Source organism: Suncus etruscus, chromosome 4, assembly GCF_024139225.1.
Source record: "Suncus etruscus isolate mSunEtr1 chromosome 4, mSunEtr1.pri.cur, whole genome shotgun sequence".
Lineage (NCBI taxonomy): Eukaryota > Metazoa > Chordata > Mammalia > Eulipotyphla > Soricidae > Suncus > Suncus etruscus.
In genome coordinates, this window is record NC_064851.1 from 25569525 (window position 1) to 25596785 (window position 27261).

General features: G+C 33.6%; 1 protein-coding gene across 1 annotated transcript in view; it reads right to left on the reverse strand.

Annotated features, from left to right (window-relative positions):
• The window catches only part of NEGR1 (neuronal growth regulator 1), a 919240-nt gene extending 892587 nt beyond the window's left edge, over window positions 1-26653 (reverse strand). The window contains exon 1 of the mRNA XM_049772064.1: window positions 26348-26653. Within this exon, the coding sequence (XP_049628021.1) occupies window positions 26348-26523 (176 nt within the window). The 5' untranslated portion in view covers window positions 26524-26653. The remainder of the gene's footprint in view (window positions 1-26347) is intronic.
• Between the last annotated feature and the right edge of the window lie 608 nt (window positions 26654-27261).

The window sequence follows — 27261 nt, forward strand, 5'->3', positions numbered from 1 at the left end:
TGCTGTACATAACTCTCCAGATAAATTGAAGGGACTGAAAGATTCATTAACTCATGGATTCTTCTCTTCTAGGGAAACCTAGTTGAATTCACTAGAGAATTTCTTTGCCTTTGAGCTGATCCTTTGGCAAAATAGAAAATGTAAGAAGTAATGGGACATTAAAATCCATGCCTACTTACTAGAAATTACCACATACATTATGTGTAGAAAAGAAAGATTTATAATTATGTCTTACTGACAACATATCTTAAAGGGGCACTGTCAAAATATAAATTTTCTTCAGCAAATTTAAAGCAATTTGTTACTTTAAATAAAATATTTTATATAGAGTATGTTTACATGCATAGATTAATACAAAATTAATTATTTAAAATAGTTATTTACTTACATACTTTTTTTTTACAAATTAAAGCAAAAGAGATTTTGTTTGAGTTATTTCATTACATCTTTACATTGAAATATTTTTCCTACTGTAGCTCTTCAAAGCAGTTCTTCTCTTTATTAAAGGAATCCAGCAAAACTGAGTAAACTAGTTCTTCATAAAGAGAGTTAATGTTTGGAGCGACGGTGCAGGAGTATACTCTGATTTGATCCCTAGCACCACATATGGTTGACTGAACATTATCCTGAGCTCTGACAAATGTAATCAGTCTTCTCCCATCTACCCCCAAAAATAAGGACTAATAGAAAAATTTTTTCTAGCCATTCAATAATTTATAATGTCATGGGATTTTCACAAAGAACTTACTAAGCTATAGAATTATGTTCTATTATCAATTATATTTTATATAATTATATTTATTATATATATTGTTGTATTTTTTATTTGTATTATGGGTTGACATTTGGCTTTGTTCAGGACTTTGCCCAAGTTCTGTACTCAGGAATCATTTGTAGTTGGGCTCAAAGCACCTTATTTGGTGCCAGGAATCAAACCCAGGTCAGCCACTTGCAAGACAAGCACCACTCCCCATACTGATTCTATGGACTCAATTAAATTTTATTTTGATTATCTCGGAGTACTTATTGTAATTGCTACTTGAAAATTGTGCATTATAATTTCATCGGTTTGTATATAGGAGCAAGTGAATGAATAGAAGAATTTATTACTACCATGGACTTTGGACAAAAAGTTTGCTCAGAATTCAAAGTCCGTTTGAATATTAGTGCACTAAGACTGAACAAATCCTTACTTTGCAATTAAGTTATATATTAAAAATATATATGTGGGGCCTGGCGGTGGCGCTAAAGGTAAGGTGCCTGCCTTGCCTGCGCTAGCCTTGGATGGACCGCGGTTCGATCCCCCGGTGTCCCATATGGTCCCCCAAGCCAGGAGCAACTTCTGAGCACATAGCCAGGAGTAACCCCTGAGTGTTACCGGGTGTGACCCAAAAACCAAAAAAAAAAATATATATATGTATAACATTAGTTTTTATTCTACAATTAAGGTATCTTTATAATTTTTTGTAGATTAGAATAAAAATTGAAATATTAATTAACTTTTGGAATTTTTTTCAAGGAGTGGGTGAGATGAAGCAGAGAGAGAGATTGGATGGAAGGGAGTACAGTTTTTATTCTTCATTTTGCCACTTCAATTTATCAAGATGTCATTTGGGATTCTGCACACAAAGTTATTTAATGTAGCACATAACCTATGTAGCATAAAACAGAATTCTATATTATTAATACAAAATACAATGTATTACTCAATTCCAATTTATGACTCTAAATTACTACACTTACAGCAAACAAAATTATATAAATTTGAGCAAAAATTATATCTTGAAGGACAAAAGATTAGTGATATCCTAGTTAGATGAATATTTGGAGGTTTTGTTGCTTTCTGGTTAATTTGTGGTTTCAGTTAAAATACTTTTTACCTCAAGCAGTATTTGACAAGAATAAATACTGGAGAGGTTTCAAAGAGCTGGGTATATTGACAATAATAAGCAGGAAAATATGGAAATACTCCAAAATATGTGATACTATAGCTTCATATTTTATATGACATTCATTGGGTTGTATTTTTTGCTAGTATTTGTTTAAGAAATGGTCAACAATTTCCATGCCCTCATCTATCATATCAAGCTAATTGTCAACAAAAAATTCTCAAATAGTTCCATTTCCATTCTATCTCTTTTGAAAATATTTGAAGAATTGTAAAGTTCATGTTGGGATGCTATGGGGACTCTCTAGGAAATCCTTCCATCTCATTAGGCTGGATGCCCAGAATATTAGGCAGGAAAGTCATATAATGAATTTCAGATAATGTCAAAGAACTGGAATTCTTTTATGGAGTGACAATAATACTAAAGAAAGATCAAATAGTAAATCAACACTCATTCTCACATCAGTATCTTTTTTTTTCTGCCAAATATGGAAACGTATCCAGATATACGTCTTTCCACTCAACTCCACATAAGAGTATGCATATTAAAAAATTAGCTCGAAGTAAATGTCATGCAGACCAAAAGTAATCATATAAAGAGCCATGAATACAAGAAAATTACTTAACAAGTGGAAATGAGAGATCAGTAATAAAGTTCAAAGACATTTGTAAGTGAACTAACATAAAAAGGAAAGCATGATTCAATTAGTTTTTAATTGGAATTAGTAACATATGATTTTAATATGAAGACACTGCAACAGAATTAATATCAAGATTTTTTATATACTTACTAAATCTTTAATATACATGAAATGTTAATCTCAGAGAACTGAATCTGTATGATAGATTTTGGTACAAGAAAAACTAATCAGTAAAAATATCTTATCAATTTTTAAAATGTAAGAACAAATCAATAAGAAAGTCTTAATTGAGAAAATGTTTTGACTCCATCAACTTTACATGAACAACTAAAATTGATAAACTTTCAAGATTATGAATGATTTTACAGATGCTAACTGAATGACCACTTTCAAAATGTATGATGGTGGTATACTGAAACAGTAACAAAACTATTTTCTCTGGGCCATAGAATGTATAGCTAGCATGGTGCTTACCCTCTATCTATCCCAGACACCCTATAGGTATTCCCTTAATATCTTTCAGGAATGACCTCTGACTGCAGTATTTGGAGTAAACCCTGATCATTGCCATGCTTCATCCCAAGACCAAAAAATTATGTCTATCCAATATAAATATAATTAATATACATACATTTCAAATTAATAGGTAAATTCAATACTTATCTTGTATAATAATTTAACAAAAATCTGTTAATAATAATAATAATATATAAACCATTACTGTTAAGAGTAATGGCCTTCCTTTAAAATTAGAGAATAAATTAATGGTGATTACACTCAAATTATCAAAAAATTACTTGCTTAAAAATAAAATGACAGTTAATAATTAGCAGGTATTAGCTGCTGAATACATATATACACATATTGATTAAATATATAAATAGATAACCAGCATATCATAAAATATATAATCTTAACAAGTTTGTCAAAATGCATATATTATTTTTGGTTTTTAAAACTTACTCTTAAATATGTCTACAATGGCTTATAAAAAACATACTAATTTTAAATAATTGCCATTTAAATATACTGATTTATTTTATCGCTGCTATCTCCAAATAAATAAGATTTTTAGATAACAGAAAATACAAAAAATAAATTATTGCTGAGGTTTATATGGTAATTGCAAGAGAAACTGCAGTAAGTATTAGAACTAAACTATTTTACACATTCCTCACTGAAAATCACAGAAATTTTTATTTAATCACTTGGAAACAAAATTTGCCAAACTACATATGATATCTGTTTTATGTACATCTCTGATATTATCAAACTTAAAATCTTAGTAGCTTTCAGTTTAGGTCAGCAGCTGAGCATTCATTGCACATTCTGCATAAATCCTTCACCTTTTCAACTGAAGAGTGTTCACCAGATGATCATTAGTATCTGCTAAGTGCTCTTCAGACTAACACGATATCATCAAGAAATATCACAAAAATGTTGACACAATGCACATCCAGCTGGAAATTCCAAACAAGTCTGTTTTCAGTACCATTTACTGTAAATTGTAACTGCACCAGCTGGCCAGCTCCTTTTCCTTTATCCCACTCTAAGCAGAAGATAATAAGTATGTGCTATTTTGTCTGTTTGTTTATCTAGTTTATCGAGTTTAAATTGGTGAGAGGTAGAAATAAACATCTAAAATTAAATTGAATTATGAATTTAAATTATTCTAACCATGTAACTTGATTATATATACAAATACAAATATGCATCTGTAATATCTTATTGATCTGTCTTCCGTGTTATGCATGTACCTCCTCAACATATATTGAGGCTAGTGTCTTCATATTTTAAAGCTGGGGACTCCTAAGTGGTGCAAAAAAAGATCCATGAGCCATTCTCAGGGAAATTTTGGTCAACTGGGTTGATAGTTCAACCTTATGGTGAGGGTATACAGTGTTACTTGGGCCTCTAGTAGCCAAGGATTACTAGGATAATGAACAATAGCACTGAGAAGCCTTTTAGAACAAATCCAGCAATTTTTTTCCAGGTCTAAACCCGCTGATAATTGGAAGGCCATGGGAGCCAGAGATCTAACAAGGAGAAGTAACATCCCTTCATAAAATTTAAAGTAGAAACTCTTAAGAAAAGTAAAGGGTGGAATATTCTTCTACCGAGGGTTTAGAAATCTTTTTTTTTTTTAATGAATATATTCTGTATACTGGATCAGCAGTATACAAAGCACACATCCTATCTATTTTTATATCTCTCCAGCCCAACGCTGTTATTTTTGTTCACCAATTTTTGAATTTATTTTATTTTATTTGGGGGTACATTTTTCTGTGCTGTGATCAAAGGTCAATTCTAGCAGTTTCTTGGGATCATATGCTATGTTGTGGATTAGCTGCATGCAAGAGAAGCAGCTACCTAACTTGTATTTTCTCTCTACCCTGTCTTTCCTAAGTTTTAAATAAAAATATAATGGAAAAATCTTCTAATATATGTTATATAAAACACTTATTTGAAAAGAATTTTCATTAAAAAATAAAAGAAAACGAGTACTTTGGTAAGAATACAAAATAATTTTGATGAATAAAAAAGCCGCCATTGTCAAATTAAATATTGAAGAGCTCTGAAATTAGACAAATATTTTCAATTTTCTATTTTTCAACGAAATATTGAGTACCAGCTGTGTGTTAGAGACTGTTTTACTTTGCATTGGCAAAACACAGGGTTCCAATTCCTCCAAAATTATGAAAGCAATAAAATGAGAGCAATGGAGTGAAAGGACATATGAGATGAGTAAAGTAGACCAGTTAAAAGCCAATCCTGTTTGACTAAGGTTCGCCTTAGGTGACAGATAGGGTAGACCTCTAAGAAGCTGACTGTTAAGCTGCAATATAATATAAAATGTGATAGAATTTATAGAATCTGAGAGTTCCCTACTTACTTGAAAATACAACTCTATGCGAAAACAATAGACATTAATGTAAAATATTGAAAAATATGTGCACATACAAGTACACTCATGTACATATATACAATATGTGCATGCATGCATACAGAAATTTATTTTATACAAAAAAGCTCAAAACATTTCTATTTTTCTTTGCAGTTAAGAAATGTCCCAGTAGAATATCCTGGGACACTACCAAACATACATTATATTTATTTTAATTTTCTTCTTCAGCTTGACTTTCTTATATCAATTTGTTTAATTGACATATTATAAACTCCTTGTAGAAAGGGAATTTTTTTTTGTTGTTTTTTTGGGCCACACCCGTTTGATGCTCAGGGATTACTCCTGGCTACGCGCTCAGAAATTGCCCCTGGCTTAGGGGGACCATATGGGACAGCAGGGGATCGAACCATGGTCCTTTCCTTGGCTAGCACTTGCAAGGCAGACACCTTACCTCTAGCGCCAACTCACCGGCCCCAGGAAATTTTTTCTTTATAGATCTAATAACAATGTCTTCACAAGTCCTCAAGAAATATGTTATATGAATGCACAAATCAAAATTATCACCTGCCAGCCATATGGAGATACTTTTATTCTGTACTTTGTAGATAGAAGTGTAATTGTTTCTTATTTTAGTTTTAGGGCCACAGAAATTGGAGCTCAGGGCTTGCTTCAGGAATTACCCCTGTCTGTGCTTGGGGAACATATGAGGCACCAGACATCAATCTCAGGACAACCATGTGTAAGACAAGTACTACTCACTTTACTATTAACTCTGTCCTTCACATGTAATTTTATTTTGTCATTATGAATATTGATTATATTTATGTGATTAATTAGAAAACAGTAAAAAAAACTCAGTACATTTTAAAACTTTTTTCTTTATAAATTTTTATTTACAATATATTTTCATGACTGTTTTATAAAATAAAAATCAAGACTGGCCAATAAAACATAAAGTAATTTATTGCATACTATCTTACACTCTTAACTTTATAGTCCTATAATATGTGGTCTGAGAGTATGTATTCATATCCAAATCATAAATGATTGAGACCTTTACTTTTACAGCAACTATGACTACTAAAATTCCATATTGTGTTTCTAATCTGAATCCTATAATTAAGTTGCATCTTTTAGTTTGTGAGCATTCAAAATGAAGTGAGAATTTAAGACAGTATTTGTGAATTAACCCATGTGCGAAATATTCTGAGGTCTTAATTATTGTCCTATAATATTTTAGTTATCCTCCACATATATACATATATAAAATAGTTACTTTTAATTATTTCTCTTATCAAGTATTTTCAAGGCATTAAAATAATGTTCTTATAGAAACATACCCTTTTTCCATTCACTTATATATTAATTGACTGCTAATCTAAGAATTCAACTAATAGAGACATTAATGTACACATTTTAGAGAAGCACTTTGTACCCCGTGGACCCTAGTTAATCCAGGTTATTAAATTAAATTTAAAAAATTTATAAAAATAAAAATTAAATTAAACAAATTAAGAAAAGTTTTTAAAAATTGAGACAATATAGAACAATTGTAAGAGTATCTTTCTATCAGCATTAAAAAATATAGGGCCGGAGCCGTGGTGTAAGCAGTAGGGCACTTGCCTTATGCATGCTAACCTAGAAAGGTCAGTGGTTCGATCTCCTGGCATCCCATATGGACCCCAAGCCAGGAGCAATTTCTGAGCACAGATCCAGGAGTAACCTCTGAGTGTCACCAAGTGTGGCCCAAAAAACAAAGATAAAAATAATGGAAATATGGCATTCCTTTACCAATTTTTGTGTACATATGAATCAAGTATGTTCAAAAGTGCTTTATTTTTTTTACTATAAATGATCTCTACATGAGTTATTTATTTATCTAAAGATATGATTTCAAGTATTTCTTTTATATTTAAATATTTCATATTTATTCTGTAACAAAAGAGAAAAGAGAATCTGTCTTCAAGTTAAGATACATGCTTGATAAAAATAGATGTTAAATATTTTAAACTTGTGATGAATATGTCTAGTAAAAACAAAATAAAACGGATGAAAATCATACTTCAGAACATAAAGTTCTATTTACTTGAACAGTTATTTCAACATCTCTCAAACTATTGTTATCTAAACACTTTAATAAAAATATTTACCTTATAAATCTCCTATATCCCATATCACCCTCAACCACAATCAAGTCCTGAGGTAACAAAATATCTTCACTGTAAAATTGGCTAAATAGCAAACATTAGGGTTTGAGGGATGTTGCTCAAGTGGGAGACCATATGCTTAGCATGTATGAGCTCCTAATTTTTATCCAAAGAACTGGTCACCAAATCAAAGTGATATAAGTCACAGTGATCCCTGAACAACAACAGACCTAAGAACAAAAATCTGGCTTATCATGTCAGATATAGCTTATGCTGATTGACCACCCCTGCCTTTTTTACACACACCACCACCACCACAACAAAGCCAGCACTACAAACTGCAAGTTTGTATATAGTCTCTACTGAAAGTTATAGTCTCTACTGAAAAAATAAATAGAGCAAACTTAAGACTCTCAAGTCTTATTTTAGCATTTTCTACTTTGGGGCATAGAATGAAAGAAATAAAGTTCCATGGTAAAAAAGAAATAATTTGGCAATGATAATTATATAATTACAGAGTGATAGTTTAACTTTATTGTACTAAATCAGCTCTAGTATTTTCATATATCTTTAGATAGAGCCAATATCCTCTTTTACATTTTATCTAAAAGTATATGAGGTATTAGTCAGAGACTAACAAGAAAATCATCTAAATCAATAAAAAATGAGAAGAGTTGAACAAGAAAATTGAAAAAGAAGAAATACAGATGGCCAAAAAGTGCATGAAAAAATTCTGCATATCATTAATCATCAGGAAGATAAAAATCAAAAGTCCAATGCAATATCACTTCATACCTCAGAGACTAGAACACATAATGAAGTAGAAGAGTAACCAGAGTGAGACAGTTATAGGGAGAAAGAGACTCTCCTTTACTGCTTGTGGGAACGTAGATTGCTCCAATATTTTTGCAAAACAATATGAACATTCCTCAAAAAAAAATAGACTCAGTAATTCCCCTACTGAGCATAAACCATAGGGGTGCAAAAATAACACAGGAAAGACATCTGAACTCTTTTTTTCATTGCAGCACAATATCCAGAATTTGGAAACAAAGACAAATGTTTAAGAATAGAGAGTGGATACAGAAACTGGTACATATACACAATGGAGTTCTATACAGCTGTTGGGAAAAATAAAATGAAACAAATGAAATTTGTTTTTACATGGATGGAAATGGAGAGTCCTAAATAGAGTAAAATGAGTCAAAGGGATGGGGATAGAGATATAATGATCATGCAATTGTGTGGGACACATAAAAATGATAGTATATTCATAATACCCAAAGACAATAGATACCAAGGTCAGTAGGACTGGTCCATGGTAGGAAGCTTGCAGCAAAGAGGAGGAATGTGTAGTCAGGGCAGAGAGGGACCACTATGAGAATAATAGGAAATGATCTCTCCTCACAAGATGTGGTGCTGAAATGAAGTAAAATGTTATACATTATACCCCTTCAGTGATAATATGCAAATAGTTTTGCAAAAAAATTAGAGACTCAGAGACAGAGAGGCATATAGAGAAACAGAAGGAAAGAAGAAAAATGTCTATTATTGAGGCAGGCAGGGAAGGATAAGGAGCAGGACAGGGGAAAGTGAAAGAGGAAACTGGACCTTTGTGGTGGGAAATATGCACTGGTAAAGGGATGGGTGTCTACCTTTTTTTCTGACTAAACTCAAACATGAACAACTTTTTAACTGTGTATCTCATGGTGATACATTTAAGTTTTATTTAAGCAAAAAGGAGTGTCAATAAACTGCAAATACTACAGTTTAATAAAATAATAAATTGGGGGCTAGAAATATGGTTCATGTCACTGTGCAAGAGTAAATATGTGAGGTCCTATTCTATACCTGACACAACAAAACAAAAATTAATTACATTGAACTTAATAACTGCCTCTGATTTACTAATAATTAGCAAGTTAGTGGTTAAGAGTAGTTCAAAAATTGCAAAGTGATAGATGATTAAATAATCATTTGAATGTCATAAGTGAAAAATACCGCAAATTTTAGAAAATAGTTTTTTCCTTTAAAACTGAACTAAAAACTATTTCCAAAAATCCTAAGACATGAAATATTATTCATACATATACATTTCAGAAATTCAAAAGACACCCGTAAAGTCTCTGATGGTATCTTCCCAACTTTATGCCAAAAATTATGTTCTTTAAAGTTATAAAAATTATATCTGTGCAATGACAAATATGTTTTTAGTTTATCTACTTTGAGGTTTAATTTATTGGTCCTAAAAGAGACAAACTTTATACATTTCCTCACTATCGTGTTTACTTTATTATTTTCTACTACATGTAAAATGCAAAAAGACACTATAGAACAATTTACCTTACAACTTAAGGATTTCATTTCATATAGTATAAAAATGGCATATAGGATTATGTTTTTTAAAAATAATATGATGGTCTGAGGATATATATTGTGTAGTGCTTTCTTTGCACTAAGATTACTCAGGTTCAACTGTATGTACACCATATGATCTCTAGAGACCCACCAGGAGTTGTCCCTAAGTGCAGACAAGTGTGGTCCAAAAATTAAGAAAATGAAAATAATAAATAAATTATAAAAATGAAAATTAATACCATAATTAACTGCTATAATGTTTTTACTGATAAACTTCAAAAATATATAAAAATTAATTTGCTAAGATATTAATAAATATTACTAAAGATTTGGGGGCTACTGTTAATATCCCCATAAAATATTAGTAAACATCTGGTATAAATGATATTTATAAGAAAAACAATGATTCTGCTTATTAAAATTCATATCATGTCACAATATGCTACAAGATTAACAAATTTTATCTCATTAATTTTCACAACTTACAATTAAAGTATATCATGAACATATTTTAAAAAGACATAGTAACTTGTCTTAATTCTTAATCTGTTACTTAATTATTTCAAGAAAATATTATTTTAATTGCTAAAATATTTTAAAGATGTAAGAATATATTAAAGTAGAAATGACAAAACTTCAAACTGAAATAACGGGGCTGAAAATCTTGGTAAGTAAATGAAAAACTCAATGTAAGGCCTCAGCAACAGTGTTATAGCAGCTGAGGACAGAATCAGTGAGCTGGAAGATAAACTACATAACAATTCCATACAACAGCCTGGGTTGGAAAAGAGTCTTAAAATAAAAGAACACATGAAGAAAACAGTTTCCAAAGGATATCAACAGATGAAAATAAAATTCTGGGATAAACTCAACAGAAACAACATAAAAATCATTAGAGTCTCAGAGTTTCAAGAAGAAAATACCCATGAAAAATCAACAGTCAAGAACATCATTGCAGAGAAGTTCCCACAGCTCAAAAGTACATGCAATTACATCCTGGATGCCTGAAGAGTACCAGCTAAAAGTAATCCAAAGAAAAACAACACAGTCATGGATTAGTTACAATGACGAATACCAGCCATAGGGGTAGAAAGCATAAAGATCAAAAAGGGAAATTACTTACAAAGAAGTTTTCTTGAGATTTACAGTGGATTTTTTTTTTTTTACAACCATCCAGGTTTGAAGACAGTTCTGGAATATTGTGACAAAACTCATTGAAATGAATTTGCCAAAAATATTTCAGTCAGCCAAACTTAAATTCAGGTTTGAGGGAAGAATATACTCTTTCATGGATAAACAACAGCTCGGAAAATTTACAGACTCAAAACAAACTTTATAAGAAGAACTATGGGCCTACTTTAAGACAAGGCGGACCCAACAAACACACCAAACTCCTACAAAAATTATGACACATAATCTCATGGCAATCATCTATCTCAATATCAATGGACTAACTATACCAGTTAAGAGACACAGAGTGGGAAAATGGATCAAACACTGGATCCAACATTTCCAGCCTGCAAGAAACACATCTGAATAGTCCTTGCAAACATACAATCAAAATCAAAGGCTGAACAACAATCACTCCAGCAAATTACTCCCTTAAAAAGTCTGGGTTGGACATACTAATATCAGATGACACAGATTTCAGGCTTATAAAGTTTATAAGAGACAGTGATGGGTATTTCTGACTAATCAAGGTCTGTGCACACCAAAAAGAAAGCACACTTTTAAACATATATTCACTCAGTGATGGACCAGCATAATACTTAAAACAACTGTTGATAAGCTTGAAGAAAGACACCAATAAAAAACATAAAAACAGTGGAAGACTTCAACACTGCTTTATCATTCCCTTAGTAGGACAAGCAGTAACAAAGATATACTGGTTCTAAAGGTAGGAATAGAAATAGAAAGATAAATAAATGTGTAAAGAGCTCTTCATCCCCAGAAAACTGTTTTTACTTTCATTTATTTTTTACAAAACCACTGTGTGAGATTCAGATAACAGTTACAAAGTTGTTCATGATTGAGTTTTTAGTCAAATGTTTAACACCCTTCACATTTACCACCATCAATGTCCCCAGTTGCCCTCCTTCCCTTCTAGCTCCCCTCTCTCCTAGTTCTCTCTCTCTATCTCTCTTTCTCTCTTCTTTTCTCCCTATTTCTATCTCTCTCAAATACATACTAGTTTTCCCCTTTAGTCACTAAGGTTTCCATTATTGTTACTGAAGTGTTATCCTGTATATCACGTTACCTCCTTTTAGCACCCAGTTTTTGTTCAGAGTGATCTTTCACAATCATTGTCATAGTAGTGTCTTCTCTGCTGTACAGCAGAGATTTAAAGCTTTGTGGTAAGCTTTAAAAATGGTGACTGAGTGTTTAAATGACCTATTCTGTATAGAAAAACATAATCATTACCGATGGTATACAAAACATAGACTGTAAAGAAGAAAAGTAGATATCAAATCAAGTATACTAAAATTTAATTACATACTCTACACAAACAATTATTTACAATGTTATTTGAAATGCTGGTAATAATCTAACTGACTAGAGTTTGGGAAACATTTTTTACCAAGAACTACTAACATCATTAATGGGTCATATCAGATAGTGAGATGAGTCAGAGGCAGCCAATGAGAAGCATTGGTCACATGCTTTTGTAGTCCTTGTTTGGCTAATGGTAATGTCTCACCCACCACTTTATGTCAATGAGTAATATGTAACAATAGATGCAATATTTTTTTGCAGATTCCAAAAGGACTATCACTGTAATGTAATGTAAATGAGAGAATGGCATAAATGATGTAGTAATTTGGAATTCAGAAGAGTTAGACTTGGGCAAAAGAGAATAGAAAATGTTCTTAAGTTATGTAAACAAAAATAGAGCACTATTTAAAATTTATATAAAAACTTGTTATCATGAAATATGTCTTTCTGTTAAATGAAACTGGAATAAAGGTGTCTTGTATATAAATCTGATTTTTATATTTTTCTCCTGTTTTAATTTATAAACTATGATGCTTCACACTCTAGTCTGTCTACCTTTTGCAAAGGAGTACATCTTTTGAAATAGAGGTTTATGTATAAAATATTTAGCATTCAATTTATTAAACTGGGAGATTTGAATACTCAAGCATATAGTCGATGTTTTTCTTTTCTTTTAAAGGCTATATACACAAATCTCCAGGAAATTCTGTGGCTTAAAAAAATAAGTGGTTTTTCAAAAGGTATATAGAACAACATGTAGGTAAAACACTCCATGACATTGAGACAAAAGGCATCTTCAAGGAAGAAACTGAACTCTCCAAACAAGTGGAAACTGCACTCTCCAAACAAGTGGAAGCACAGATAAACAGATGGGGATATATTAAGCTGAGAAGCTTCTGCACCTCAAAGAAAACAGTGCCCAGGATACAAGAGTCACCCACTGACTGGGAGTAACTATTCACCCAATACGCATCAGATAAGGGGCTAATATCCAAAATATACAGGGCTTTGACAGAACTTTACAAAAAAAAAATCTAACCCCATCAAAAAGGAGAAGAAATGGATAGACACTTTGATAAAGAAGAAATACAATAGCCAAAAGATACATGAAAAAAAATGCTCCACATCACTAATCATCAGGGAGATGCAAATCAAAATGAGGTACCATCTTACGCCACAGAGATGGGCACACATCACAAAGAATGAGAACAAGCAGTGCTGGCGGAGATGTGGAGAGAAAGGAACTCTTATTCACTTTTGGTGGAAATGCCATCTAGTACAACCTTTATGGAAAACTATATGGAGATTCCTCCAAAATATGTAAATTGAGCTCCCATAAGATCCAGCTATACCACTCCTAGGGATATGCCCTAGAATACAAAAATACAATACAAAAATTTCTTCCTCACACATATATTCATTGCTGTGCTATTTACAATAGCCAGACTCTGGAAACAACCAAGATGCCCTTCAACAAATGAATGGCTAAAAAAAACTGTGGTACATATACACAATAGAATATTATGCAGCCATCAGGAGAGATGAAGTCATGAAATTTACCTATATATGGATGTACATGGAATCTATTATGCTGAGTGAAATAAGTCAGAGGGAGAGATATAGACACAGAATAGTCTCACTCATCTATGGGTTTTTTAAAAAAAAATAAAAGACATTTTTGCAATAATCCTCCGAGAAAAAGAGAGGAGGGCTGGAAGATCCAGGTCATGACATGAAGCTCACCACAAAGAGTGGTGAGTGTATTTACAGAAATAACTACAAGTGAGAACTATCATAACAATGTGAATGAATGAGGGAAGTGGAAAGCCTGTCTAGAGTACAGGTGAAGGTGGTGAAGAGGGAGATTTGCGACAATGGTGGTGGGAATGTTGCACCGGTGAAGGGGGGTGTTCTTTACAGGACTGAAACCCAACTACAATCATATTTATAATCAAAGTTTTTAAATCAATATATAAATAAAATATTAATAAAAATAAGTGGTTTTTGACTTTCACATCACTTTTCAGACATCACTTTTCCTACATAAAATAGAATACTTATCTTTCACACACATATTTACTTGGATTTAAAACTGAAAAATCAATGCCGTATGTTGGACTTTATAATTAATAAAACAGCCTTATTGTATTTTTATTAAAGAATCTCATCTATAGTAGATACTCAGTGAGTATTAGTTAAATTTGAATCATGATATCGGTAGCTTCATCAGTGCAGGGGTGTCCATTAAAGTATGCTGATTAACATAACTGAGATAGAATAAAGTAACAAAGTGTGTAAAGTATAAATTATAGAAAGAGATAAACTTGTATGACATTGTTTTCTTAGCATTGCTTGTTATATTGTGGATACAGTAGCTGCTAAGTTCTAAAAGCAATACTGTGTGTCAACAATGCTTGATTGCTGCTGTATAATAAGTACAAAATCCTTGAATCACTTCTTACTAATTTTTGTGAGCAGTATTTGCTCCTAGCTTTCCCATCTGTGTCTTTATAGGTAGTATCTCTCCAGAGTTTATCAAATTCTTTCGTTTGGGGAGGTTCAGTACAAATATGCTTTTACCAATATCTATAAGTTTTCCACCTACAGATTCTAAAAAGGTACTGTCACAGGTCTTTCTGCTAGATTTGCCTGACATGTTAAGCATCTAAGACCCCATTCAATTAGACCCTTCTCTTTCAAATTTCCATGTATTCTTTGGTTGAACCAAAAATATGTGTTTTAGAGTATTATATTGTGTTTTAAAAATAGTTGATACAGTGGTATAAACAGGTAAATGTATACCCGTCTGTAAAAAATAGTGCCAACAACCTTCAGATTAAAATTAAAAGAAAATGAAAGATAATTTAGCACTTAATATGTGGTAGACACCAAATACCATTTACAAGCAATATTTAATTTAAAATGGTATTATTTGTGAGACAGTAGTTTTTATTTTTATAGTTTTTTTTCCTTATTTTTTTTTGTTGTTGTTCTTTGGGCCACACCCAGTGACGCTCAGGGGTTACTCCTGACTCTGCACTCAGAAATCGCTCCTGGTTTGGGGGATTATATGGGATGCCAGGGATTGAACTGTGGTCTGTCCTAGGCTAGCAAGTGCAAGGCAGATGCTTAATGGCTTGCACCACAGCTATAGCCCCTAGGTTTTTTTTTTTTTTATTTTTATAGGTTTGTTTTGGCACTATGTCTGGTGGTACAGAAGGCTTGCTTGCTCCTGGTATGACACCCAGGAATCATTCCTGGTATTACCTGGGGAACCACATAATGAACCATGCCTAGAACCTGGGTAGGGTAGTGCAAGGCAAGTATACTAATGCTCCAACTTCAGTTGTCTTTAAACATCACAGAAAGAGAACATAAGACTGAGAGTAAGGTATTGTTCATATGTAGTTGTCAGTAAACAGAAACAGAAACTCTCGTGAATCCCATTCTGAACATCCAAAAGCCTAAACACTTTTAACACAACGTGTTTGATATGTGATTCTGATAGAAAGCACTATGCATGAACAAAAATAACACTTTTAACCTACTATTTCCTATTAGCAATATAAAAGAATGAATTTCACCAATAAATGTTAAGAAGACAGATGTATCAATTTAAAAATTGATACATAATATTCTTTTGTGTTTATCTTCCCGATTTTATGATAAAGGACAGAATTAGATATGTAGAGATGAAATTAATATAGTATATACAGATTCTTATTTTCTATAATGCACACATAAAATATATTGATAAAATGTAATATTACATCGATAATATGTCCACCAATATTATAGTTTTTAAAGTGCACAAGTAATTTGTAAAGCATTTATACATGGCTATAAGAAGTAAATTTAGGACTCCAAGTTGTACTATATATCACTTTATTTAATAAAAAATCTTATTCATTCTCATTGTAATTTTTCTATATTTTACATAGAGCCTTAATTTTAAGTCACTCAGGTGACTTTAAGCTCTAAGTAAGGTGATCAGAAGTCATTTGCACAATATACTTTCCACTTCTCTTTCTCTCTCTCCTCTTTTCTTCCATTCTCTTTTCCAATTTCTTCTCCAATCATTCATAGTTTGAACATTAATAATATATCAAGGAGTAAGCTAATGAGTATATAGTCCACATTATATTCACCCGATCAATTACCAAAATCTTAACATGAAAATAGTTTCTCATAAATCAGATCTATTTGAATATGTTCTCTTCTATGAGAATTCTATCTGTGATACTTGGAAACTTTATGATCCCTTTGATTTATTCATTAAATATTACTATACAACAGTATGTAATGTTATTTGAGAGTCTATATAAAAATGCTGTCTTGTCTTTTGATTACAGGTCTTGCGCGTTCACAATATCTCTTAGTGCAATTAATATCAATAAATTAAATTTGGTTGTAAGAGAAGAAAGATATTTTTGAAGACCACAGAACCCATTTTCCCCATGGCCCTTTAAATCACCCAAAACCTTTAAATATTTTATGGCAGTAGCTATAATTTCAAAGAAACTCTACCCTGTAACATGAGAATAGGAACTGGCCTGTGTAAAGAGCTTAATATAATTCAGTTAAGAACAATTTAGTCTGGACTGATAAGGGTTACAAACATCTTTTGTAAAGTGAGCAAATTTCCAGCTATTTGGAACAGAGAATTGGCATCTGTTCAAAAGAGCAACACTTAATGCTGGCATACTGCCAGATTCCTCCTTTCCTATATTCCTTTTTTTTTCTTGAAAAAATGACTTAGAAATACCAGGTCCCATGCCAGCTCAATGCTTTAGAGGAAAAATCTTTATCAGGTTTCAGAACTTGATATAGCATAGAAAGCACTATGCTAATATATAAATTTATCAGCATATCTAAACAGCCACATGACCATATTCATATTCTATCAGCTAGTATCAATGCCTTGTAGTATATAAAGTACTATTGAACTATCTCTGAGAGACAAATTAAATAACAAACAAGTTCTGCTCAAATCTAAGTTATTAATTCAAAAGAATAGATATTGGCCTGACATACACAAGATTTTTTTAAGGATCTAAGGACAGGTAGTCATAAATCTTTGTAGTTCTGTAACTGCCAACAGATAAAAAAAAACACACAAAAATACAAGATCGATTTTAACATAATTTAAGACCACTTCTTATTACCATTAAAATGTTCCCATATTTATAATGTTATAAGTTAAATAGCATTGTTTGTGCAGTGCCTTAGTTATCATCTAATTTGATATTCATTGCATATAGACAAATCCTATATCTTATTCTGTAATATCATAGAAAATTCTGTTCCCATTGGTAAAAACAAAACATAAAAAATACATAGCAAAATGCTTGAGACTAAATTAACATTTTAAGAAAAGAAAAAGGCAGGTAATATAATACTTTTCAGAAAAATACAATCAGTAAATTTTATTTTCTCTAATAGATTGATAATGATAATTGATAGCATCAGCTAAACACTGAGGGGATTGAAAAGGCAGAGTTGAATAAGACTTGGTGAGTTATTTCAATAGTAGAAATTTTACGATTAATATCTTCCCTGAAAAAAATATGGAGAAATATACAAAATAAAAGCTTAATGAAAATTCTTCAACTTGGAGGGAAGTATATATACATAAATGTCTTTCAGAAGTTTCTGCTAGTAATGTAAAGGATAAGTAACTAAAAAAATCTAATTCTCAGTTGAGTGTAAAAATAAAGACTGAACAAACAACACCAACTAACCAAACTTTCTATATCACTTATGTGTTTACATATATATATTTAAAAACATTCTGGAAAGGACACAGGAGAAAATAAGCGGTAATTTTTTCTCTTGTTTTAATTGCTCAGAGCTTACTTGGAGCTCTATAATCAGGGATCACGCCTGGTGGTACTCAGGAAACTAACTGTGGTGCTAACAACTGAACAGACATCAGTTGTAGGAAAGCCAAAAGTTCTACTCTCTGAACTGTCTCTTTAGCTGCTAAGTCATATGAAATTTTCAGTCAAAACATTTTTTATTACTGGGTCATATGGGAATTAAATTTTTGTCTTTTTGTAAAATGTCCATATAATTTTCAAAAAAAATGCTGGATCAGTCTACATTTCCACCAGCAGTGAATAAAAGTCCTTTCTCCCCACATCCATACCAGCATTGTTTTGTCTTTTCTTTTTTGTTTTATTTTGTTCTTTGTTCCTCTTGATGTATGCCAGTCTTTGTGCTATAAAGAGTTATCCCTTTGAAGTTTTGATTTGCATCCTGGATGATAAATGATGTGAATCCATTTTTCATTTGCCTTTTAGTGTTCTGTATTTCTTCTTTGAGGAAATGTCTGTTCATCTCTTCTCTCCAGTTTTTGGTAGAATTAGGTGTAATTTCCTTGAATTTATTCTACTGATAGGAAATTTTGTCTTTATTCCCATAACAGGCTGTTTTAAATATCACTGTTTTGTAGTATAGTTTGAAGTTGGGAAAAGTGATGACCCATCATTTTTTTATTTTCCAAGGATTGCACTAGCTATTCATGGGGGCTATTGTCCCATACAAATTTTAAGAAAATTTGATCATTTTCATTGAAAAGTATGACTTCTACAATATAACCAAGTGGCCCCAAAACACATGCAGAAAAGACATCTGCACTCTTGTTATCTTTTTCAGTTCTATTCACAATATACAGAAGCTGGAAACAATCCAAGTGTTCAAAAACAGATGAGTTTATAAAGAAACCCTGGTACTACTATTTAATTGATTACTATGCAGCTCTTCTGTAAATTTTAATAATAAAAATTGCTTATATATGGATGTATATGGAGAGTGTTTTCTGAGCAAATTGAACCAGAAGGATAGGAACAGACATAGAATGAATGTGATCATTTGTGGGATATAAACAAAAATAGTATGATGAAAGCCAATAGGACTAGATCATTGTAAGAAACTTGCCACACATTGTATGGAGTGCAATTAGGGCAGAAAAGGAACCACTGTGATAATAATAGTTGGAAATGATCACTGGAAATGAATTGATTGCTGAAAAGGTAAAGTGATATGCATGGTAGAAGAGGAAACTGGGAGAGAGTGAGAAAGAAAAGGGTATTTGCCATAAAGATGGGCAAGGGAGCAGGGAAGAGGGTAGGATGCAAAAAGAGGACATATATGGTAGGAAATGTGTACAGATCAAGGGATTAGTGTTGAATATTGTATGATAAAAAATCAGTCAATCGTGAAATCTTGAAGCATGGTCATTGTTATAATCATACATACTGAATGCTTTATAAAACCTGTAAACTGACTAGCTCTTAAAGTATTAAGTTACATAAATGTAAGGTCTGTAATCCATTCCTTTGTTTACATTAATAAGTACTGTTCAGAATTATTGCACCATTTTGATCACACGTGCACAAGTATGGTTCATCTTAAATTCTGTTTTGCTTAGTCAAATTAAATGATATAGTATTACTAGATCTTGTCATCGTAAACTTATTTTTGATGAAACAACATTGTTTCTACAAAAACCTAATTTGATAATCACAAATTTACTTTATCCTTCTTGACTTATACAATCTCTTGTTGAAGAAACTCATATATTCATGCTCTTTCTATGTAATATTACCTATCTTTGTAACAATTTAATGTCTATCTCTTATATCTGTCTTATATCTTATATCTGTCTACTTAAGCTAAGTTGGATAAAGTAAATTAGAGGTGTGGTGTCAAAGAAAAGTTGCAGTTTTTTTTTCCTTTTGTATTTCGTTGTGTTTCTCTTCCTTTTTCCCTTTCTTCTCTCAAATTAATATTTATAGCCTCTAGAAGTCTCTGCCCAATTTTGCTTGTTTGATTTTTACCCCATTTTATTTATTTTTTCTTTTTTCTCTTCAAACAAAACCATATAACTTGAACTAACTTGTTTCACCTCTCAAATTGAGGGGGCATTCGTGGAGGATACCAAGACCAAACAGTTGTATGATCACTAAGTGGTAATAAAAATTATTAGACTTAGGCACCAAACCCTAAGGCAGTGATGGAAGAATCGATGCCCAATCTACAACAAGCTAGACACGGAGGGTACCACTTATACTAGCAGCCTGAGGAGTAAGGGAGGGGATAGGGGATGCTTGCTGGGAACAGGGGGTGGAGGGAGGACAACTCTGGTGGTGGGAATTCCCCTGATTCAACATCAACATGTACCTAAAATATTACTCTGAAAGATTTGTAATCCACTTTGGTCAAAATAAAAATTATTATTCAAAATAACACAACAAAAATCAAAGATCTTGGTGGGATATGGAGACACTGTTGTATATTGCCCAAAATAAAATAGGAAAGTAGTGCTCAGGCCTTTTATTGATTTTTTCTTATCCAAAAACTCCTCTTCAATGGCTAATCACAGATCAAAGATAGCTGACATGGTTAACTGGGAATTGCAAGCTGAAGTATTAGTTTCACTATTTATCTCTAGCAGAATAGAGTAACAGAAGGACAAAGGCAGGATTTGGTCAAGTAGGCTCAGGACTGTCAAATACCTGATGTAAACATTTCTCTTAACTTCAGAAGTCAAATATCACTGAATTAATTCACTAGATACTGCTTAATTGTAAAGTTAAGTTATTAAAAAATATAGTCCATTAACATGTATGTGTTCAAAGATTCATAAGTGTTTCAAGTAAATGTTCAAAGATTTAGTTCAGACTTTGCACTAAAACTTATGTAAAAAGTATCCCAAAGTTTTGAAACAGTATGGTGTTCTTGAATATAATAAAAATATTTATTTATACAAAAATTGTAAACAAGGAACAATAATAGCTCTCAAATAACTAGTTAACACCGAGGCATATTATTGCTAGAATAAAAACTCCCACATATTTTTAATTGTGTAATTAACACTTTTTTAGATATGTAAAAATAAGAATATCAAAGAAAATTTCCAAATGATACTTTTTAATAGACATTTATAAATTCAATTATATCATAATAATCTAAGTTGAAAATACCTAGAGTTCAATGATTTGTCATATGTCATACATAAATCTGTGGAATGATTCAAAACCAATACATAACTTCTCAATGATATTCTAAAATTACAAAATAATTTGTTTCAATTCATTGGTAATTCTGCATTCTCATACATAAATCATTCACTAACTTATATCCAGCAGCTAACATTCTAATCAAAATGCTTATTAGTGTAGTCTAATTAAAAGAAAAGTTATAGGGAAGATATGCTGAAAAGTAATAAGTATGTTCCATCATTATTTAAAATATAGATGCAAATTCTTGTATTTTGGACATATCTTCTGTAGAAGTAAGACTATGTTCTATGTGTGAAGTAAAAGAATTTTTCCTAAGTCAATAACATAGTAAGATCTCACAATACTTCCACTCAAATTTATTCCATTACCATGACATCACTCTATTCAACTTTGCAAAAGTGGAAGAATCTATCACATGAAAGAAAAGAATCTCTTTCTTTCTTTGATTAAAACATGACAAGCAGAGAATAGGGCATTTTGAATTCATATCAGGAAGGGAGCATAAAATGTGCAAAATTCATACAAAAGACTTATAGTAGAAACAAAATGAATGGAATTCCTTTTAGGTTATGCATTCTAAATTTTTTTTCAGGCACCAAAAGGACATCATCATGAGGATGTTCACTATGTTGTTTCTAATGCATTAAAGGTTTCTGACATATTTGCATAACTATAGATAATAAAATGTTTATAAAAACAAAAACACTGAATCACATTAAAATAACTGAAAACTTATGTTTTGAAAGTTGTCTTAACTTTACATATTGATCTAGAGCAATGTTATGATCTTATAATTGTCCAGGTCTAGAAAACTAGATCCTGAAATATGACTCATGTGATATATAGTAGCTCCTGGTCTTCGGTGTATCATACTCCATGACACATTCATTAACTTTGACCATTTATAGACAAGTATAATTCAAATTTAAAGTCTAGACATAAAGTTGACATCTCGGGGTCAGAGCAGTGGCACAAGAGGTAAGGCATCTGCCTTGCACACGATAGCCTAGGAGAAACCGCAGTTTGATCCCTCCGCATCCCATATGGTCCCCAAGCCAGGTGCGATTTCTGAGCCCATAGCCAAGAGTAATCCCCTGAGTGTCACCAGGTGTGGCCCCAAACCCAAAAGAAATAAAAAGTTGACTGTCCTGTCACCGGGTGTGGCCCCAAACCCAAAAGAAATAAAAAGTTGACTGTCCTGTCACCGGGTGTGGCCCCAAACCCAAAAGAAATAATAAGTTGACTGCTCAAAAACAAAGTAACAAATGTTAGTATACAGAAAACAAATAATAAAGATAGTAGCGATCCATTTCTATACTTAATAAAAGTTAATGAAAACATTAATTTGTGCTTATTGTCACTTAAAATGTAATTTAGTTATCCATGAACTTAATTAACTCCCATGTTCATAGAAGAAATTTACCAAATGGTAGCAATAATGAATTATCATTAAATTCATAATCAAAAAGGTCTAATAGCTTAAGTCAACCTTTCAAGACTTATAAGTGAATAACTTTATTAGACATAAAGAATACTTGACTTTTAATATATTGCTTCACTACCCTTAACAAGCAAAGCTAAAGTGATGTGAATGGTTAATGTATTAAGTACAGTCTTCCTTGAAAGCCCATTAATCTAAAAGAGATATTTTACAAATTATAGATAAGAGTTAATAGATCACAGACTTCATGTTTGTATTACAACATTATACTACTTTTTGTTTTTCTTGACTCTTTTCTCCAAAACACACATTCTGGCATTTAGCAGATAGACATGTATCATTTGACCTTTAAACTTCTATTTCATTAATGTAACCGCAAGCAACAAAGTCAGTGACTGACATGTTTGCACTTTCAGGCCTTTAGCACTTAAAGTTATTTGATAACTGTTATGCCACTATTTGCTTTTTATTGGAGACATTTTTGAGGAATGTATTACAATAAAATATAGAGTATAAAGTTTAGTAAATAATATCCTATAATTCAGTAAAGTGTTCTCTTGAATGTGAGATTCCTGTCCTTTAATGGGAGGATAAATTTGAGAATATGTTTGAAGGTAGATTTTGTTCTATTTATATTCTATTTGTTGTTTTCAAATGAATAGAAAATTACATCAAGTATGAATCTAAGTATCCAAGATAAAAATTATAAAACATAACCCTGGCATTATTTTTGTTGAAATATACATCACATGACTTATACATAGGTTCTTAACTTCTGTCTTTACTGGTGAAATGAACAGAGATAATACCAGTTGCGAGATAAAGATATGATAGATAACCAATACCAAAGATAACTTTTCAATAGATTTTTAGTAAATCCATATAGTGAGGTTTTAGTTTAAAACCTAAAAGCACTGTAAAACAGTCAAAATGGGATAATCCCCAAACAATTATTTGAAAAGAAAAGCACACAAGACAAAAGTAATGCAGATCTGATTTAGTTTTATATTACAAAATATTATTCAAATTAATATATACTAAGTCGTTAGAAATATAAGTTAAAATGATAATTTATTTGGTCTTAAATAAAAAATTTAAATTTTCTTATTTTAAAATATTACAAAAGCTCAGTTTTTACATACAAATAAAGAAATACAATGATCATACTAAATAAGAGCAGCATCAAACCTACAGCACTGGAAAGAGAATGTCATTACTAGAAAAGCTTTACCCCTAGAAGCAATGAATGAACTAAACATAGGTCTCCTGAGAAGCAGATCAGGGGTCTTGCAATTTTGATTAAACATCATATCTGATAGATTTCCCACAAAATATAAAAATAAAACATAAAAACAGCAGTTCATCAAACCTATAAATGGAAAACAATAATGTTCTTGCTAATAATGTGCTGCTACCAACACATATTTCATGTCTGTGGCATGTGTTGTAGCCTCTGAAAATAGTATTTTGTCTTTAACCATATTTCTCAAACTTCTGAAGCAAATGAACACATACTACATTAATATGGCTTTTATATCTTGTTCTATTACATATGACAATATCTTACCACCAATAAAAGGTATTTTACAAAGTTATAACAAAGTGTTTATTACTTTTCTATACATTTTATGGTGCCTTTTATGTTAGTAGATAGCATATATTTTATAAGCATGTATTACTGTATATTAAGAATTAAAATAGCATTCTCTATACATGTATATTTCACCAAAATAATGCTTCCAAGTGTGAAAAATCACACTTAAGAAACCACTCCCAGATCTCATTTTGTTAAATATAAAATTTGCTGTATGATTCAAGCAGAAACCTATCCCACTTTATTTCACCTTCGATATGCCATGTTATACTGATAATATGCAATCCACACTTAGAAGTCAACTACCACCCAGTGGAGAAAAAGAAGATCTTTCAGGAAGATTTGAGGTATACAGCAGGGGAAGGAGTTGGAGAGTCCACAGAAAATATAGAAATATGGGCGTTTAGTATTGTTTAGAATTAATAAATACTGGTCATCAACTTATGGTTTCAAAAGCATGCTATGCAGTGTTCCTTTGTGGGGGGGGTAAGATCAGGCTATGAATTCTCAGTTAATGACAAAACATTTCAGAGCTCATGTTTAGAGAAAAAGAAGGGATTGAGAAAAAAGGAAATAAAACTGGAGCTAGAAGGAGGAAGAGAACAGTAACAGAGAGGCTGATGGAGACAGAAAGAGTAGAGATGGAGAGGGGTTGAAGGTGGAGAGAGAGCTGATAGAGGGGAGAATGAATGATACACAGAGAGAGAGAGAGAGAGAGAGAGAGAGAGAGAGGAGAGAGAGAGAGAGAGAATGGAGAAAGACCCAGTGTGTGTACATGTGTGAGTAGCAGCATGTGGAACAGTGAAAGAGTATATACCTCTTGAACAGTAAACGAATCTGCATGTGAAAGTGGTTGTTGGAGCATGGAAGCGCCTGTGTGGGTGAGGATGTGAAACAGAGAGTGTGTGAGGGAGTATGTTTAAGAAAAGAAGAGATGTGTGAGGGTGGGAAAAGCCTGCTGGAAGGGGCTATGTGTGTGACAGGGAGCAATGGGAAAGAAAAAATTAGGAGATGGTTGGGAAATGATTCCCCTCTAAACGGGGGAGGGTGTCAAAGAATCGGAGACGGAAGGGAAGAAAAAAAAAAAAAACCGGGAAACTATAAAAGGTTTAGGAGAAAAGAAAGGAAGAGATTCAAGAGAAGCTTGCAAATGCGTGCTGAAGACAGAAAGGAGGAAATAATAAGTTGGCAAAGAGAAGATAGATGAATAGAAATTGCAAAGAGGCGATGGTAGTGAAAGAGCTGAAGAAGCAGCAGGAAAACACCTTAAAAAAGAAATAGGAGGGAGAAAAGTGATGAGAGAGAAGAAGGAAAAATTGAGGGCGAGCTGAACCACCCTCCTTCAAGTGAGAGGAAAGAAAAAAAGAAAGAAAAAAAAAGGGGGGTGGTCAGGGAGCCAGCCAGCAGTTGCAAAAAAAAAAAAGTCGCTGAGGTTCGAGGCACATTGCCACGAACCTAGGAAACTTGTCAGACTCTCCAAGAGTGTCCCCTGCACCCCACCCCCGCACCCCACCGTCCAAGGAGACCTTAGAACTGAGTTTCCAAAGCGGTCCCTTCCCGGGCCGACCCTCCCCGGTCAACTCCAATCGGACCACTTGGCGAGTGGGGTGGCCCCCTGAGCATCCATCCCATCCCAAGGCGGGTTCCAGAGCTGTACGGGGCTGGGCGCTAGAACCTAGAACCCACATCTGGCCAGAGGCAAGCAAGACGCGCGCGTCCTGGGTGGGGGCGCGCCCCCCGCGTCCTGGGGCCAAGGGGTCTTCTCAGCGCCAAGAGACGGACGGAGAGACAGACAGACAGACAGACAGACAGTCGGGGACGAGTAGGAAAACACAGCACGGCCGTTCCGCCTACCTAAGCACCGCCGTGTCCCCTTTCCGGACCAGCATGTTGTCCACGGCTGCCCAGGGGAAGTCCACGCTCTGTCCAGCCGGGAGGCAGGAGGGCAGCAGGCAGCACAGGCTGAGCAGCACCGCCGCCAGCCACTGGTTCGAGCAACAAGCACCCTGCACCAACAGCATCATGTCCATCCCTGCTAGAGCTGCTCCTTCCAGCAGCTCGCAGCTCGCTCGCGCTTCCCCACCACCCCCTGGTGCTGGCGAGGCTTCCCGTGGAACCAGGCGGCGCGCCACCGGATTTTTTTTTTTTCGTTCTGGGGTGGGTGGGTGGGTGGGTTTCTTTTCTTTCTCTCTCTCTCTCTCCCCCCTCTCTTAGTTGTTGGGTGTTGTTTCTCTCTTTCTATCTCTCTCTTGCTCTTTTTTTTTCCCTCCCTTCTTTGCTTTCCCTCCTCCTTCTCCACTAAGCTGTCCCTCCCTCCCTCCCCTCCCACCCCCTGGCACCACACTACACCTCCTGTGAGTGGCTTTTGGCCGCGTCCGGAGTGTGGCTAATCTCCCCGGGCGGCTGGCACACCAGCTAGCGTGGATGCGAGCGCTCTGGCGGGCGAGTGAGTGAGCTGGGAGGCGCGGCCGCGACCACGACGGAGGGAGGAGAGCGGCTGCGACTGCGATTGCAACAGCCACAGCAATAGCAGCAGCAGCAGCAGCAGCAGCAACAGCAACAGCAGCGGCAGCGGCGGCGGCAGCAGCCGAAGCTGCAAGGGGCGCAGCAGCGGCCAGCGGCCCCCGGGCTCGCGCGCGTTGCCAAGCGGCCGTTTCCTTAGCAACCCCGCCCAAGGACTGGGGTTGCAGCGAGGAAGGGGTGTGTGTGTGTGTGTGTGTGTGTGTGTGTGTGTGTGTGTGTGTGTGTGTGTGTGTGTGTGTGTAGGA